Below are 18,286 nucleotides of genomic sequence, written 5' to 3'. Positions count from 1 at the left end.
CCGACCCGCCTTGAGCACCCCCAAGTTTCACCTCACTTAAAAACTACTTTTTGCTTACAAAATCAGACATAAACGTGCGAAAGTGTCAGAGCCCGCTGTTACGGGCAAGTTGCTTATAGTTTATAATTGTATGGCAAAAATGAAAAAGGATCAATTGGAATATAAATATTGTACTTCCATTTCAGTGTGATCCTTGAGCCTGTTTTTCAGGTGTGAGCCTTGTCGTTAGGGGAGGCAGTGAAGCAAGAGCAACCATTAAGTTTTTCTCCCCCTTGAGTCTATTCCTGTAGCCCCCCCCCGTTCGCAAACTGGTGGTCAGGAGGTTATTACATGGGGAGGGGGGGTCATGAGCAGTCAGCCTCAGCCCCCAAACCTAAATTCACCTCCAGCATTTATAATAGTGTTAAATATAAAAAAGCGTTTTAATTTAGAAAGGGAGTCTCACTCAGAGGCTTGCTGTGTGAAAGGGGCCACCAGTACAAACATTTGAGAACCACTGCGTGTAGCCTGTTGTAAAACTAGGCAAATACTAAATCAGTTGGTGTACCCCCAGCAGACCTCTGCGAACCTCCAGGAGTACACATACCCCTGGTTCAGCACCACTGCCCTGTAGAGATCTACCTAAGAGGTGGCCATAGTCATGATGATTGTCAGTGCAGTTAGGGGGCACTGTGATCATGGCTACTGCTCAAGCCACAGCTTGGGCAGGTGTTACAGAGGCAGTAGAGATGGAAGCACTGCCCTACTACTAAATACCAACCACAAGCAGCACAGGAAATCCATATGGAGCTGCTCTGTTCACAATTGGTATTTACTGTGTATGTAGATTATATATGTTCTTGCACACTTTGAGGGGGATGAGGCCCCAAGCACCCTAGCCACAAACTGCCCCAACAGGACAGGGGTCCCAGCGGCCCAGGCTAGGACACACACATTGTCTAGAAGTTGCCTCTGTTGCTAACCTTGGCTGTGTTACCAACTCTCAGGATTTTATCAGGGGTTTTGTGGTAGCTGGTGTTTAGCTTAAAGGCCCAGGGTGCTGGGACCACAGCAAGGGTTGAAGCAGCAGTGGAAACGACAGAGCCTTTAGCTGCACATCCTGTCCTGGGAATTGACAGCTCTTTGGCTGCTGCTAGTTTAATAGCAGCGCTACCAATAGTGGAATGAGTGGTGTAGGCCAGGCCAGACATTTTTATTTCTCTGTGCCGCATGTGATGATGTGGTGAAGAAACACTGGAGTCCCGGCTACAGTAGCACTTTTACTAGTAAAGGTGCCACTGCAGCAGGCCAGCAATAAGACAAGTGTGAATATAAAGCCTTCTGCAATATTTTTTCTTGATTTTTAATAAAAGATGTCAATACTTTTTAAAATGGCAGAAGGAAGCCCAGACAGCATGGTACTGGGAACAGTCAAGAGGGTAATTTCAGGGGTTTCTCTTTTTCCAGGCATGTATTGTACGGCGAGAGTTACCCTGCCTACAGTGGGCAGGGGTGGGGAGTTACCTCAGAACATATACAGAAAGGAATATAACCGTAAAGAAATAGCACATCTCCTAGTGCCCTCAACACACCAGTGGTGGCTGCAGCCATCCAAAGTGATTGCACAGCGGCCAGTCTCAGTCTGGCTATGAAAGGGATCAATGCCCATTAACTGTGAATAGACAAGATCCTGGTGGGAAAAATATCTACACTCCAAACTAAAATAGCTGCACCTCTAAGATAATTTACAAAAGCTGAGAGGGGGTGCCTATCTGATCCAAGATCATTGCAAATTTGGGCACTTACTTTATACTTCCAGATCTGTTAATATACATAATGTAAAGCAATTCACCACGTTACTGTGAAAATTAATTATCCATGGGTAAAAAGTCTTGTGACTAAGATTATCAGAAAATGACCATATGTTTTAAAAGGACACTACTAATTCAGAAAAGTAGATTTTAAAGTTATCAATTCAAGGTGAATTGGAAATGTAAGAGAATGGAAGAATGATTTGATGGTGAAGGGGCCGTTTAGTGAGGGCAGTGGCTGTTCCTCCTTCAGAAGTAGACGCAATAGCAGCAATGGAAGCTGCTTGTCCTCTGGCCCAGCTAAAAAGCAGCAGCAGGAGGGATCTCTGTGTGGGTCTCTATTTGCGGTCGACATTACCCTTTAATTTAGAAGAGGAAGGGCAATCCTGTGGTTAGGGTTTTAACCTCGGACTTTGGAGACTGGTCTTCATGTACAACGCTACTGCACGACAGCTGTGCCACAATAGTGCTTTAGTGAAGATGCTATTATGCCAACGGGAGAGCTTCTCCCACTGGGGTAGTTAATCCACCTTCCTAAGAGATGGTAGTTATGCTGATAGAAGCTCCTTTGTCAACATACTGCTGTCCACCCAGAGGGTTAGGTCGAGATAAGTATGCCACCGAGGGGTGTGGAATTTTCACCCCTGGCCTGAGATCCAACTGTCTGCTTTGCCTGTGACCTTGGTTGAGTCACTTATTCTCTGTGCCTCTGTTCTCCCATTGTGAAATGGAGATAACAGTACTTTCCTACCTCACAGGGGTACTGAGAGAATAAATGCATTATAGATCATGAGGCACTCACATACCATGGTAATAGGGGCCATGTAAGTACCAAAAATAAAAGAGAATAAAGATAAATTTCTTAAAGACAGGTATATTTACTTCAGTAATACATTACTGCATTTCACAGGATAGGTATGGAATGTTGTATGCCACCGAGTTTTAATACTGCAGTTTTATAAAGTATACCATCATAAATGTTGTGTGCCACAAGCAATAAAATTGTTACACATTAACAGAGCAATTTACTATGGGGAACACAATTCATGAAAATACGTTTAGCATTTCTAATTTTACTTCAGTATTTTAGTACTTTTGGTAGTAATTATTTCCAGTAATACACATTAGAGTGGTTAGCTATTTGTATTATATACTTTAGCATCTTTTTGTGCAGTATTTTGTCAAACTCCTTAATCCCATGTAAGTGTTGAGGTGCTGCATATTAAGTACATTTTAGACAGCAGTTTGTAAGCACTGTAATTAAATATTCATCAAGGAACATATTTATCACAAAGCTGCAATTTGCACAAGCAAAGTTTCCAAAACAAAATTGTTTTGCTAATGTAAGACTGTACACCAAACCCACCAATCACATAGATATTAATAGCCACAGTTTAAACTAGTTAATTCACATATTGAAGCACAAAGTTTATCACAGGTACTGTGTTTAAAATTTACAGGAACTTTTTAATGACCTGAACAGAAAAAAAGCACAATATAAAACTCACTACTGTAACTTCTATCCAACAGCATCTCCTAATTATACTGTTAAAGGAAGAGTGGATTATTTCTGAATGGAATATTTTGATAGTATTGGAGAATTTAGAAGTAGTATTGTCATATTCTTTTGCAGCTATAAATGTAATGCTAGTAACTATGATTCACTTACAAATGTTGCAAAAATAGCATAAATTGTTTGCTAAGCCAATAAGTGCAGGTGTGTATGGTGGCTCACCCCCAGTACATCTCATAACAAAATTTTGATGCATTCCATTTTTGATGAATGTACACAACTTTTTATATGAAAGTCATGTTATAAAAGATACGGTGAATGGTAAGGAACATTACCATTTCTTTAGCATACATAAAGATTTCTTTAGCAACACTTGTTATTTTAAATTCCTTCAAGATACCAAAATACCACATTTTATGCAAATATCGTGAACTTCAGAAAACTATAGAAACAGGACCAGTTGCATGTTTACAGTATCCTATGTGAAAAGATGTAGCCTCCACTGACTTCAAAGCAGCACAAATATGGTGTTTACAACCTCTGGGGGAGGGAAGAATGCTGATTTATCACAAACAGAAGGCTGATAGAACAGTACCGTTCAGCTCAGAGGGCTGCTGCTCTCCTGCTTTCTCTGCTGAAGGCAAGGTTTTGAAACTATAGCAGTTAGTAGAGAGGGATGAAACTGGGCAAAATGGTGCCCAAAACACACTCCTGAAGTCACTGCATAATTGCTTATTTCCTCACCCACATCTTTACAGCGGGAGCCTGGTTTTAAACATCAAAGCAAAAGATGAAAAATGGGATTTATTTTTTAAAGGGTGAAGAGAAAGACTTCTGTAATATTAGTAGTTTCCAATTTCTGGGGAAAAAAAGCCTTTAAGAGAATGATGAATAAATGAATAAAACTGAATATTAAATAGCTATTCTAAGTTTACATCAACAAATGGAGGAAATTAGTAGACAAAAAACTCAATAAATTTAATATTTACTATATTAGTATATGAGGTCTTATTTGTATTTTGAAAGTAACTATTTTAGTTTGTGCCTCAAATTTAAATATAATTAAGTCTTACTAATCTACATAACCTCTGTTATAAATTACTTTCTAAATAGTACCTGTCCACATTCAATATTTTGATTAAACTTTGCTGCTCTTTGGTAAATATTTATAAATATCAGTTACCAAACAGTAAAAAGGGACTGGAGGGGTCTAACAGCTGGAAGTCTCTTGAGCATTTTAAAATTCCTCTGAGAAGAACAGAAATGAAAGTGCTTCATAAACAAAAACTAAATTTCCAAGAGTGTTGTACATTCTATGAGGATTAACGACTAATCCTTTCAATATTACTACATCTAAATTTATCTAATTGTGGACAATTCATTTGTGCACTACCATATATACATATTCAAAATTTGTACACAAACAGTGGTTGCTATGAATAGAGTTAAGGTTCAGTGCATTTGACAATAAATTATTGCACATAGAATAACCTCAATGCCCAATTATTCTTTTGGATACACCTAGCAACAAACTTAAAATCTCTTTTATTTTAGAATGTCTATCTTTCTGTAAAATCTTGTGTTGGTGACACTTTAGGTGCTAACAAGGCAAAAGGATCTGTAGGGGATATAGTCTGGGTTATTCTTGATGGTACAGGAGGTGCAGGTGGTCTTCTTGCTGGCAGCATATAGAAGGAATCAGCAGAATTCCAGTCATTTTCAAAGGTAAAGTCTGAGCCAGGAAATATATCTGGTTCAGTGCCCACTAAATCTGGAAAACCAGTAGGTTTCCTGGAACGGACTCTCTTGAATTCTGTAACACATTCAGAGGACGTCTTCAGTTTTACACTGGAATCCTCCTCTTCCTCAAATGTTACCCATCCTTTCGGTTTTGTATTTTTCACGATAGAAGATTTACTTTGCAAATAAAAATTATCTTCAAAAGCACTGATAGAGAACATAGGCTTGCCTTTACTAGGATTTGGACGATTTAAAGAGGGGAAAGGGTTACAAGCAGCAGGTCCTTCTATTAAAAGCTGTGAAGTTACTTCAGGTTCTTGCATTTCAGTTCTAAACGGGTTTCCAGCATTAACTGTTCTTTCAGTGAAAGGATTTGTGCTGTTCAGTCTGGTAACCAATGAATTTGGAGAACTGCGTACATGTTCCTGGGATTTGCTATAGGCTGGATTAGGAGGCATAGCTGGCATGCAGTTTACAGTATCCAAACTGTTAACATTGCTTTGTGTTGCAGAAGGCAACCAAGTCAACTCCTTTTGGTTTAAAGTTGGAACAGGTGATATTCGAACAGATGTCTGAACCTTTGATGCAGCAAGCAGATTAAATGACAGATCTTCAAAAGGGTCATTGTTTAACTGTGTTTCAAGTTTAATGCCATAGACTCCATTTGCTTTAATCTGTAAAGAAAACAAGGTGTTCAGTAGTAGCATTTCAGTTTGCTTTTAAGATCCTTACCATCTCCCATTTCTCATTGTTCCATTGTGGCAAGAATACAAGCTTTGGGACTTAAACAGAAGCCTCAATGCAGTTTAGTTATAATGTATACAGTGTACACGTAGTAATAATGATTATTTGTTTTCTAGGCAACATTCTTTTAAAAATCCCATTTGCTAAGTGCACAAAGACAAATACCTCCTTAGTTCTTGTAAATAATATAAAAATGTTACTCTTATTTGCTGATGCAACTTGAATACATTTCATGCAACTATCTGAATCAAAGCACTACTGTACACCACATTTAATAAATTATAAAAATTACACTTTACCATTTGAAGAACTGGGGCAAATACGGTATATTCTAAACAAGTGATAACACAGCACAGAAAACGTTTTAAGTGCTATGGGGTCATTGTTTATTCACAATTTATAAAAAGGGTGATGTTATTAATATTTAAGTATCACAATGAATGGAAAATTAGTGTTATTAGTACATATTTTACTTTAAAAAAAGCCTAAATTAAGGCACTCATTTCTCTGCACATGAAGTGATGATCACCAGCCTTTAAAAAAAAAAAAGAAAAAGAAAATGTATTTTAAATAGCAAGTTATCATTGTTTAGAATATGACCAAATGAGAAGAATAATAATTTTCTCCATGCAACTTCCTCATCTTTTAAAAACTTATGAAAAAACATTCCTTCTTTTATAATTTCCTTGTGTGACCAAGTGTGTACAGTATAACCGTCACATTCTCTCTAACACTATCTAAAAAAAGCTCAAATATGAGATTTGTTACATTAATCCTATTATTATGGATAGTTTTATGCTCCATAATTAACTAAAGTGAAGGAATTATGTTCAAGGTTCTTGATTCTCAAATTCATAAGCAACTCAAACTTTTAATATAGCTATGTCAGCCTTAATTTGGAATTAACAACATGAAAATTATTTTGTTAGTGAAAGTTTTGTTGAATGACGACACTAATTGCAATCATCAACTAAAATTTAGCTTACAAAAAATCTACATTCGTTTATCTCACAATCTCAGTGTTATTTATTTACTATAAGTACTTTCAGGCTGTTCTGACTCCTGAGAATTGTTTTATAAAGCAACACACTCAGTAGGCAGCAATGAACAATTATTGGATCATGTGCTTTATAAGTCTAAGGCCTACTCTATTATTAAAAGTTTTGCCAGTATAGCTACACCAGCAGCTTCTGCCAGTATAGCTTATTCCATTTAGGCAAGCAAAAGAAGCTATACCAGCAAAAGCACTTTTAGACTAGAGCTTTTGCCAGCATAGAAATTTTCCAGATAAATCACACCTCAGCTGACACTGCTCTGCCTGCAAATGTTTCTAGTGTAGATCTGGCCTAATACAGATATAAATTTGTAATTAAATATAATGCATCTTGAACTACACTACATAAATTGCAGGAGTAATTTGGGGGAAAAAATCGCATTAGACTACATACATTTACTAATTTTCATGGGGAATGTAGAAAAAATGGTAAAGCTAACTATAAGATAAATGTAAGTCAACTACAGTTCAACAGAATCTGCTTGAGTCCCATGTTGATCAGGCAAATAATTTAATTTTATGATGTCCAAGATCAACTACAACACAATTATTCTTTAATTTTAACTAGAAATATTGAAGTAATGTTGGTCAGAGGTCTTCAAAACAAATTCCTGTCTTTCACTGATTCACATATAAGAACTGAATTTTTTATATGAGTATATTTTACTTCCCAGGATAGCAGCTATTCTATTGTTTAGACTTTGAAAAGGTAAAATCTGTTTCTCATTAAAAAAACTTTCTGAAAGCTTCATCAAGATTAAATTTGAGGTAATAGTTCATGTTACTTCAAAGCTCTATTTTGCTCTACAAAATAAACAAGCTGTGTAAGGCTTTAATTGGTTCATAAAAGATGATGAAGTCAATTTTTCACTATAGTGCTAGCAAATAAAGCTAAGAGACTCCTTCTGTCAATATTCATCTATTAAGAAAGGAAAAAGCAAACTTTATGGCATGACAGTTGTTTTAGTACGTGGACAAGTGGTTTTTAATGTGGATGAGACTGCAGATGTATGAAGCAAAAAAAAGACTCATACATCTTTTCTGCTAGAAGAGATGGAGATCACATACAAGATTGGTAAGTAATCAGGTACCTGTTACCCTGATGGTTGCTCCTGCTTGTGAAAGAAAAAAAAAAGACATCAAAGGAAAAAATTAGAGGAAAAATCCAAGGTACCTCACCAACCTTAATAATTCTTATTATCCAAAATGTTTTAAATACTATATTACGTGTGAAGAAAAATGTCTGATGTTATGTATACAACAGATACGAGATGAGAATATCAGTGGACTTAATACCCTGTATATTGAATTTTAAAATTTTGTTGAAGTAGAATTTCAGCTGGAGCATAAGATTTTATAAATTTGATCATGAAGACTCAACAACATACTACCTGGTTAATTTAAGTCAGCTATTACTTTGACGTTATCACATCCTATGGAGCAGTCTATGATCATTTTAAAATACTTTTTCCAAGCACTTAGTCCATGTAGTTCATTTAGCAAGAGAGGGCCTATAACAGTTAAATCTCACATTCTATCAGAAAATGTCATTTTACATTTAAAATGATCATTTTCACCTTAGTTTTAAAGGTACTTTTTTATATTGCAACATTTTGATTACCCCTCTAGTTATAGAACCCATGCAATTAATATTTTTACAGTAGTTAATTTTATAAAGACAGACAACAAGAGTTTTAAGGTTTTCAAATGCACAAAAATTCAGTAATCTTTAATCAGAGAGTGGGATCTGGACCCATAAACTTCCAAAAGACGAACGTCAACTTAATATTTTCAATCCAAAACTCCTTTCAGAAGACTGTATGTTGACAAATAATACTAAATAAATGAAGTAGTCATGGTTTCCACTCTATAATTAAATTCTACAAAGAGAAGAAAAATGAAAGATGAGAACAATACTTTAAGATCAAAATAGACATCTGAAATTTCCGTTGTGATTAATACAGATAATTTTAGAATAACATTTGGTAAGGACATTCACTGCACATATTTCACAAAAAATTTCAAGTTTTAAACTACATCAGAAAGGTTAAAAATAAGGCTTTTGAAAATGACACTTCAGAATCAATATTTAATCAGAACATTTAATACATTCTGTAGTACTTCTTGTGGCAGCTAAGGTGCCTCTATCAGCAGACTCATATCTACTTCTGAATACAGAATTGCAGAAGCTCTGATGTTCTGAGACATTTGTTTAATCATTTAAGTATATTTGTAGAGTCCATTCATACTGTGAAATGGAGATAAACTGTCATAACTACTATGTAAAAAAAAAAACCCTCCAAAAAGTGTGATAATCAAGTTTTGGTTATTTTTAAAACTATTTTTTTGTTGTAAGTTTCCATCAGAGAAGAAAAAAATTAGCAGCCAAAGGTGCTCAATGCAGGGAGTGATTCAGAGGCAGGGAGAAGTGCAGGAGAAGGAAGAGGAAAGGTGATATTTATAGGCTTTCAACTAGAATTTAAAATCTTTAACCCATCAAAGACCCATTCAGCCCTAATCCTAAGCATGCTTAAGCACTGTGCTGAATAGGGATCAATTTAAGCACATACTTAAGTGCTTTGGTGCAACTGCTTTTAAGGTTGACACATTCTTTGATGTGAAAAAATATCTAGAATGTTGACATAAACACAAAGCATTAATTTCCTGTTCCATAGAAAATTTCTTCTAAAAGAATGTTTCAATGCCTATTTGTTGATGTTCAGTCAAAGTAAGCAGTCCAACAACTGAGAATTACTGTACATTTAAGAGACCAAATTCACTGCTGGTGTAAATGGGCACAAGTACACTGATGCTTTTTAAGGTAGTGGAGAATTTGGTTCAGTATCTGATTACTTGGAAGCGAAGTCCCTAATTGCCAACATTGATCTTTAGTATTTTATAGCTTAGGGAAGAATTTCAGCCTTCTGTGCATACACAGTGTACTGCAAATGTGCTTTTAATTTTTTTTTAAATAAATGTTTAAAAAGAGAGGGTTACTCACCTTGTGCAGTAACTGAGGTTCTTCTTGATGGTTGTCCCTGTGGGTGCTCCACTTTAGGTGTCTTGGTGCCCTGCGCTTCTTGTTGGAGACTTTTGGTAGCAGTGCCCAGGTTGGCCGTGCTCACGCTGCTCCGAGCAGCTACCCCAGGCGCGCAGCCAACAGCCACCCAGTTCCTTCTCTACCCACAGAGGATCGAGTTGAAACTCCAAACCAGAGGGGAGGAGGGTGGGTAGTAGAGCACCCACAGGGACAATCATCTCGAAGAACCTCAATTACTGCACAAGGTGAGTAACCTTTTCTTCTTCGAAGTGTGTTCCACTTTAGGTGACTGAAGATCAGTGCCCCTTGGTGGAGAGGAGGGGCTTCGGAGCCTATGTATGTACAGTGGAGAGCACCGATAGACTGAAGTGAGCATCTGTAGCTGACTGCTGTTCCAGGGCATAATGTTTGGTGAAAGTATGGGGCAATGCTCAGGTAGCTGCTTTACAAATATCAGTGATGGATACATATTTGAGAAAGGCTATGGATGTGGACATAGCTCTAGTGGAATGTGTGCGAAGTCCAGAAGGAGCTTTCAAATTGTAATTTTGGTAACATCACTTGATACAATTAAAGATCCATTTAGAAAGTCTCTGTTTGGAAATGGTTTGGCCTCTTGATCGTTCTGTTGTGGATACGAATAGCCTGGATGATTTTCTGAATGTTTTTGTTCTCTCTACATAGAACACAAGCACTCTGTGGACGTCTAGAATGTAAAGGAATGCCTCCCTGTTGCTGGCGTGTGGCTTGGGGAAGAATACAGCTAAGTAAATGGGTTTGTTGAGATGGAAGAGAGAGGCAACCTTGGGTATGAATTTAGTGTGTGAGCATAGGATTACTTGGTCCTTGAGGAATGTGGTATAAGGTGGCTGAGCCATTAGGGCACCCAACTCTCCCACCCTTCATACTGATGTGATAGCTACTAAAAAGGCGACCTTCATGGATAAGTGTAGGAACGAGCAGGTCACTAGCGGTTCAAAGGGCTTGCCCATGGGGGCACGGAGAACCAGGCTGAGGTCCCACATAGGTGGTCGGGTCCCTTAATGTAGGATAAGTGTTCTCAATAAAAGGGCTTAGTGAGTGGATGGGTGAAAATGGGGAGTCCATCTACCTTGTTGTGAAAGGTGGTGATGGCTGATAAGTGCACTCTGAGTGAGCTAGTCGAGAGGCCTGATTTGAGTGTCAATATGTACTCAAGGATAGTGGGTAACGGGGCAGATTGTGGAATGATTTGCTTGTCTCAGCACCAAATGGAGAATCTTTTCCACTTGTGTGCATATGTTTCTCATGTGGAGTGATATCGGTTGTTAAGTAGAATGTCTTGGACCTCCTTGGAGCAGTTTGTTTTGAGTTCTGTCATCCATTGATTAGCCATGCCTTGAGACGAAGTGTTGGAATGTTAGGGTGATGCAGGCATCCTGCATCCTGTGTCAGTAGGTGAGGCAGGAGGGGAAGGATTCATGATCTGACAGACATCTGGGTCAGGTAAGAGAACTATGTTTGTCCAGGCCATGTTGGTGTAATCAAGATGACCCTGGATTTGTCTGGTCTGATCTTGTGTAGGATACGACTCAACACGGAGATCGGGGGTAAGGCGTACGGGAGTGGGGCTTCCCATTTGAGGAGGAAGGTGTCTCAGAGAGAGTTATGTCCCAGTCCTGCTTGGAGGCAGTATTGTGGGAATTTGGCATTGTGGGTCGTGGAGAAGAGGTCTATTGAGGGGAATCCCCATTGTCGGAATATAGTTTGCAGAATTTGTGGGTCCAGTTCCCACTTGTGCATCTGTGAGAAGTTCCTGCTGTGGTCATCTGCTGTGGCATTCTGGTTTCCAGGTAGGTAGGATGCTGTGATGTCTACGTTGTTGAAAATGCACCATTGCCAGAGGTGGACTGCTTCTGTGCAGAAAAGATAAGAGAGGGCCCCTCCTTGGCGATTTATATAAAACAGTCACCAAGTTGTCCATGAGAATCTGGACAGTTTTGTTGTGGATCGGGGGAGAAAGTGATGATAGGCATTTCGAACTGGTCAGAGCTCCAGTATATTTATGTGGAGATGTGACTCCTGTAGGGACCACCGGCCTGGATGGTGTTGTGGGCCAAGTGTGACCCCATCCTACCAGAGAGGCATCCGTGGTGATAGTGACTGATGGGGTTTACTTTTGGAAGGGAACGCCTGAGCGGACATTTGTTTGTTTTGTCCACCATGCGAGCAAGTCTTTCACTCTCCTGGACATTGTAAGCCATCTGTTGATCAAATGTCTGTGAGGAATGTATACAGTGCATTGCCAGGTTTGTAGACTTCTTATATGCAGGCTGGCATGTTTCACGACAAACGTCGTAGCCGACATGTGTCCTAGAAGTTGTAGGCATGTTCTGGCGGACGTTTGTGGACTGTGTCTTACTATTGTGATTAGGTTTGTTAAGGCAAGAAACCATTGTTGGGGTAGCCATGCTGATGCCGTGACACAGTTGAGGTATACCCCTATAAAGTCCAGTTGTTGGGTTGGGGTCAGGGTGGATTTCTGTAGGTTGATTTGTCACCCTAAGTTTGTAAATAGGGTTAGAGTGGCGTGAACTGCCTCGTCATAAGTCGGTGCTTTTAACAGGCAGTCGTCTACATCGGGGAATATGGTCACAACCTGCGTGTGAAGATGTGCTGCTGCCACAGCCAGTACTTTGGAAAAAACCCTTGGGAGCCGTAGATAGGCCAAAGGGAAGTACTTTGTATTGATAGTGTAGGTTGCCAAGAGTGAATCGTAAGAGTCTCCTGTGCGTGGGGTGGATATTGACGTGAAAATAAGCATCCTGCAGGCCGAGGGCTGAGAGCCAATCTCCTTTCTCTAATGCTGGAACTATGGTTGCTAGGGTTACCATCTTGAAGTGCTGTGTTCTCACAAACTTGTTTAGTTTGTGTCGGTGCAGAATGGGCCTCCATTCACCTGTTTTCTTCGGAGTGAGAAAGTAATGCAAGTAGAACCCCCGAGCCCTGTGGAACCAGTACCGGTTCAGCACAGCACCTAATTGCAGGAGATGGTGTATTTCCTGCTGTAAGAGGTGCTTGTGAGATCGGTCCCTGAAGAGGAACGGGGGTGGGTAGATGGAACGGAAAGAAAGGGGATGGAATAGCTCAGTGGTTTGAGCATTGGCCTGCTAAACCCAGGGTTGTGAGTTCAATCCTTGAGGGGGCCATTTAGGGATCTGGGGCAAAAATTGGGGATTGGTCCTGCTTTGAGCAGGGGGCTGGACTAGATGACCTCCTGAGTTCCCTTCCAACCCTAACCTTCTATGATTCTATGAATAGCCCTTCTGTATAATCTCCAGAACCCACTTGTCTGTAATGATGATTCTCCAGACTGGGTAAAAGAATGTAAGGCAGTCCCCAAATGGGCTGGGGATTAGAGGTGACTCTGGGATTGGAGAATATGGGGCTATCGTGTCCTTGACCAACACTTCAAAACAATTGCCTAGAAGTGGATGGCTGAGACGTAGACGACTGGTCCCGCGTCTGACGGTGTCTCGTTGGGCGCTGCTTGCAGAATTGATCATAATGTTGTTGAGGCTGAGCGTATGGGTCAGGACGGAATCGCTGGTTGTAGAATCTGCTGATTCTCTTTTTGTTCACAGTGATATAGATACCAAGCATCTGTAATGTTGTACGAGGGTCCTTCAGGGTGTGTAAGGAGATGTCCGTGCTCTGCAAACAATTTTTGCCCCTCAAAAGTAAGTCTTCTACTGTCGCCTGGACCACCTTGGGGAAGCCACAGAGATGGAGCCATGAAGCCCTCCACATGACAACAGATGTGGTAATGGAGCGAACCGCCATGTCAGCAGAATCTAGAGAAGGCTGCAAGGCAGTTCTGGCGATGAGGAAGCCTTTTGCTATATCGGCTTTATATAGTTATTTTTTGTCAGATGGGATGTGCTCAATAAAAGATGACATCTAAGAAAAAATGTGTGTGTACTTAACCAGTAATGCAGAGTAGTTTGCTATGCGAAACTGGAGGGTCACTGATGAATTGCCTTTCTTGCCGAAGAAGTCTAGGCATTTCCAATCTTTATCATAGGGTTGGTTTTGGTTTGATATTGCTTCCCCCCTTGATTAACTGCCTCTACCACCAATGAGTTTGAAGTAGGGTGGGTAAACAAGAACTCAGCTCCTTTAGCCGGCATGTAGTACTTCTTGTCAGATCGCTTACACGAAGGTGGGGCTGTGGCTGGAGTCTGTCCTACAGTTTTTGCTGGGTCCATGATGGCAGCATTAATGGGTAGTGCTAACTTGGCTGACTGAGAAGCTTGCAATATATCTGTCAGCTTGTGTTGAGTCTCTGGTAACTCAGCCAGTGGGATGTCTAATGAATCTGCTACTTTTTTAAATAAATCCTGAGAGTATTTAAAGTCATCTCCCAACGTGGGTGTGTGTGTGGCATTATTGTGTCGGCCGGAGACGAAGTGAGGATTTGAGTAGGTGGGAGGGGAACATCCTCTGGCCTGTCTGCAGATTCCTCAACTTCCTCCTCCAGCAGTTCTGGGGAAGCTGGAGCAGATGGCAGACACGATTGCTGTGTCCTGGATCTGGATGGACTGGATGGCTGGGTTTTTTGGGTTCTGTATAATGCCCAGGGGTTCCAGTATGCTCACTGCGGCAGGAAGGCCATGGGAGGGGGCACCCATTGTGGGGGTTGCCTATCCACGCCCTGTGGCTGAGCAGGTCCAGGTTTAGGAGAGGAGTGGTGAGATGTGTCCACTCCTGTCTCCACTTCCTCCTCTTCATCACTGGAGAGAGGAGGGGCCAAGCCAGCAGGTATAATGATGACACTTAGCGCCGATCTGGCCGGGGTGCCATCGGTGCCAAAGAGTGGAGTTCCCGGGGTGAAAGCAGTAAGGAGGTCTGCAGGGCTGACAAACTGCTGCAGTACCAGGATACTCAGTGCCGACAGCGCAGGCAAGCTCAGGCTAGGAACCAGTGTTGTCGGTGCCGCAGACCTGTCATATTGTATTGGTGCAGCAGGTGGCGCCTTAGCGCTGCTCTGTGGCTGAGGTTTCTGTTCCCTTCACACTGAGCTATAAGGCTTAGTTTTGCCGCTGCAAGAGTGAGACCGCACAGGGTCTTTCACTCCTCGGAGCGGACGATGCCATTGCCTCATGGCCTGGCGCTCTGGGTGCCATTGGTACCGTGGCAGTTTTTGCAGTCATGGATTGCCTTTTAATTTTTTTTTTTTTTTTAAAAGGGGAATTCTGGTGTGGTGAGGAGTGAGAGGCATTTTTGTGGCTTTGCTAGGACCAGGGTCCTTAGCAGCCATTTTTGAAAAGGACCCCATATCTGAGGCAGCTGCAGGTGACGACTGGAGAGGTGGTGTCCTGGACTCAGGGTCAGAGGCAGGTCAGAGGGATCCCTCCATCATTAAAAGTTTGAATTGGAAGTCCCTGGCCTTTCTTGTCCGTGCTGTGAGTTTCTTGCAGTGGGGACTCTTTACCTATCTGGCTTTAAGATTAAACTTAATAAGTTTATGGAGGAGATAGTATGATGGGATAGCATGATTTTGGCAATTAATTGATCTTTAACTATTCATGATAAATAGGCCCAATGGCCTGTGATGGGATGTTAGATGGGGTGGGACCTGAGTTACTACAGAGAATTCTTTCCTGGGTATCTGGCTGGTGAATCCTGCCTATATGCTCAGGGTTCAGCTGATCGCCATATTTGGGGTTGGAAGGAATTTTCCTCCAGGGCAGATTGGAAGAGGCCCTGGGGGTTTTTCACCTTCCTCTGTAGCATGGGGCATGGGTCACTTGCTGGAGGATTCTCTGCTCCTCGAAGTCTTTAAACCACAATTTGAGGACTTCAATAGCTCAGACATAGGTGAGAGGTTTTTCGCAGGAGTGGGTGGGTGAGATTCTGTGGCCTGCGTTGTGCAGGTCAGACTAGATGATCATAAAGGTGCCTTCTGACCTTAATATCTGTGAATCTATGAATCTATGAGTAAAGTCTCTCTCTCCCAGGCAACGGACACACTGCAAGTGGCCATCTGTCACTGGTATTGAGAGTCTGCATGTCAGACAGCACTTGAAACCTGGCGAGCCAGGCATGTCCGAGGCTAGCTGAATACAGAATGGGAATAGTCCCAGTCTAATTCCTCTTCAGGAACTATCAGCCTGAGGCGGGGAGAAAAACAGAGAGGTTTTCTTTTTTTTTAAATGGGAAACAAAAGAAAAATGAAGGGAGATTAACAACGAGGGAAATTAAACTGAGAAAAGGGCAGAGAATAAAAGCAATATGAAAGTAGATAAGGGTGCGGCCAACCAGGGCACTGCTACCAAAAGTCTCCAACTAGAAGTGCAGGGTGCCACAATATCTAAAGTGGAGCACCCATAGGGACAGTCCTCGAAGAATTATTGCTTTTCTTAAACAAAGGGTTTGTTTTTAAATTATACTTTAGCTAGTACACAGAACAGAGCATTCAATGTTACTGAATTAAAATGTCAAATTATTTTGGAGTATTGTATATTTTAATGAACACCATGAATTAAACAGAATAAATGTACTTTAGTTAAAATTAGGACTCAGCTTTCCCACCTTGAAATGAATTAGCTCCAGTATGAAGCTCCAAGTATTTCTGTGCAAGATTTAGAGAGATCTCTTAAGAAAAAGTATCTATTAAGTTGCCCAGTCTGTAAGGTACACATTTGTGTTATTGTGAAATGTATTCAATTTTGGAAAACATTTTTTCATATAAAGGTACAAGATTACAATTCTATTGTTACATGACAAGATGTAAGAACACGTAATTTATATTTTAGGTAACTATCAAAATGAAAAATTCTCAAGAAATTAAAAAAATAATATTCAGGGTTTACATTTTCAGTATACAAGGACAATATAGAATCACCTAAGTGTTATCTTACTGCTGTGCTGTTATCCTGCTGTGCTTAGGTATCAGAAGTTTAATCATTAATGGTACTTTTTTTTTGTTCTGGGGCTTTTCTGTGATCTGTGATGTTAAGTCAAGGTAGGCTGTGTTAAGGCACAACACTAAAATATTCAGTTGTACACTTACTTGCTGTTGTGAAGTAACCGATTCTGAAGGCAAGCTGTGGGATGACCTACTCCGAGGAGGTGGTTGCGGTGGTGCTTCCAGATTCTGTGGAGAAGTTGTCTGAGATGTATGCATCATCATAGGCATAAGAGGCTCCTGCATTTTTTGAACAGATGGTGGCTGAATGGTGGGTTGAAGAGGAACTACGGCCTGAGGTTTAAGTGGTTCAGGAAGCAAAGGTGACACTACAAATACATTTACAATGCATTTTATTAGAAATATATTCTGGATGTTTTCTCCATAAAAATGATTAATAAAATAGATATCTAGATAACTAAGGTAAAACATAAAATGTATTTTGAAAGTCACTGTTGTACAGATGTACACTCTGAACAATACATATTTAAGACAGTTTTATCAGTCAGTTTAGGATGGAGGTTGAAGGTGGTCCCATTGAAAGTCAATTGGTCGTGTGCTCCTAATCACTTAGGTGCTTTTGAATATCCCAAGATAACACTAGTGGTGCAGCTATTAGGAGCACCAGGCTACCACAACACACAATGTGTTACATATTCCTCTTGGCACATTAAAAGTTACTTGTGAAATACATCTAAGGTAGGAGGTAGTACTATTTCCAGGGCAAAATGAGGCAGCACACTTCTTAAGTATTTTCCCTCTAAAAGCACATTACACTTGAGGCACCATGATCTACACTGGCTGCTAGTTTATTTCTAAGTGCAGTTTAAGGCATTAGCTGCTGACTTAGATTATTCCATGCATTATGAGTAAGGCTAAGTTTTAGTCATGGATATTTTTAGTAAAAGTCATGGACAGTGAACAAAAATTCACAGCCCCTGTGACCTGTCCATGACATTTACTAAAAAATACCCATGATTAAAAATTGGGGTGGGGGTGGTGGACAACGGCCTTCCTGGGGGCCCCACGGGAGCTGGGGGAGGGTGGCGCGCAACCTGGGACTCCTGCACCCCAGAAGTGGTGACATTTCCCTTGCTCAGCTCCGTCCTAGACGAAGGCATGGCCAGGAAGCTCTGCACACTGCTTCCACCTGCAGGCACCACCCCCGCAGCTCCCATTGGCCCTGGTTCCCGGCCAACAGGAGCTGTGAAGCCAGTGCTCTGGGCGGAGGCAGTGCATGGAGTTGCCTGGCCATCTAGGATGGAGCTGAGTGAGGGGATGTCACTGCTTCCAGAGAGCCCCCCAGGTAAGTGCTGCCCAGAGCCCTCCTCACCTTGTCCCATGCCCCTTCCCCCCCAACTCTGCTTCTGGGGAAGGGGGACACCGGGGCCCAAGACTGCTCCAGCGGCGGCCGGTGTGACTTGCGCAGGGGCTGCCTGAGTTGCCTTTGAGCCAG

General features: G+C 41.0%; 1 protein-coding gene across 9 annotated transcripts in view; it reads right to left on the bottom strand.

Annotated features, from left to right (window-relative positions):
- Positions 1–2,648: 2,648 nt before the first annotated feature.
- The window catches only part of SYNJ1 (synaptojanin 1), a gene marked incomplete at its 5' end in the record, with an annotated part of 107,461 nt that continues 91,823 nt past the window's right edge, over positions 2,649–18,286 (bottom strand). For 7 of the 9 annotated variants that reach the window (XM_084651697.1, XM_084651701.1, XM_084651702.1 and 4 more), the window contains 2 exons: positions 2,649–5,717; positions 16,936–17,159. In XM_084651697.1, coding sequence (XP_084507823.1) covers positions 4,863–5,717; positions 16,936–17,159 — 1,079 coding nt within the window. In that variant the 3' untranslated portion in view covers positions 2,649–4,862. Of the gene's footprint in view, positions 5,718–7,932; positions 7,957–16,935; positions 17,160–18,286 lie in introns of all 9 variants that reach the window. The other 2 variants (XM_084651704.1, XM_084651705.1) reach the window with 2 other exon arrangements.

The sequence above is a fragment of the Lepidochelys olivacea genome (assembly GCF_965140295.1).
Source record: "Lepidochelys olivacea isolate rLepOli2 genome assembly, chromosome: 1".
Lineage (NCBI taxonomy): Eukaryota > Metazoa > Chordata > Testudines > Cheloniidae > Lepidochelys > Lepidochelys olivacea.
This window is presented reverse-complemented; position numbering and strand designations above follow the sequence as displayed.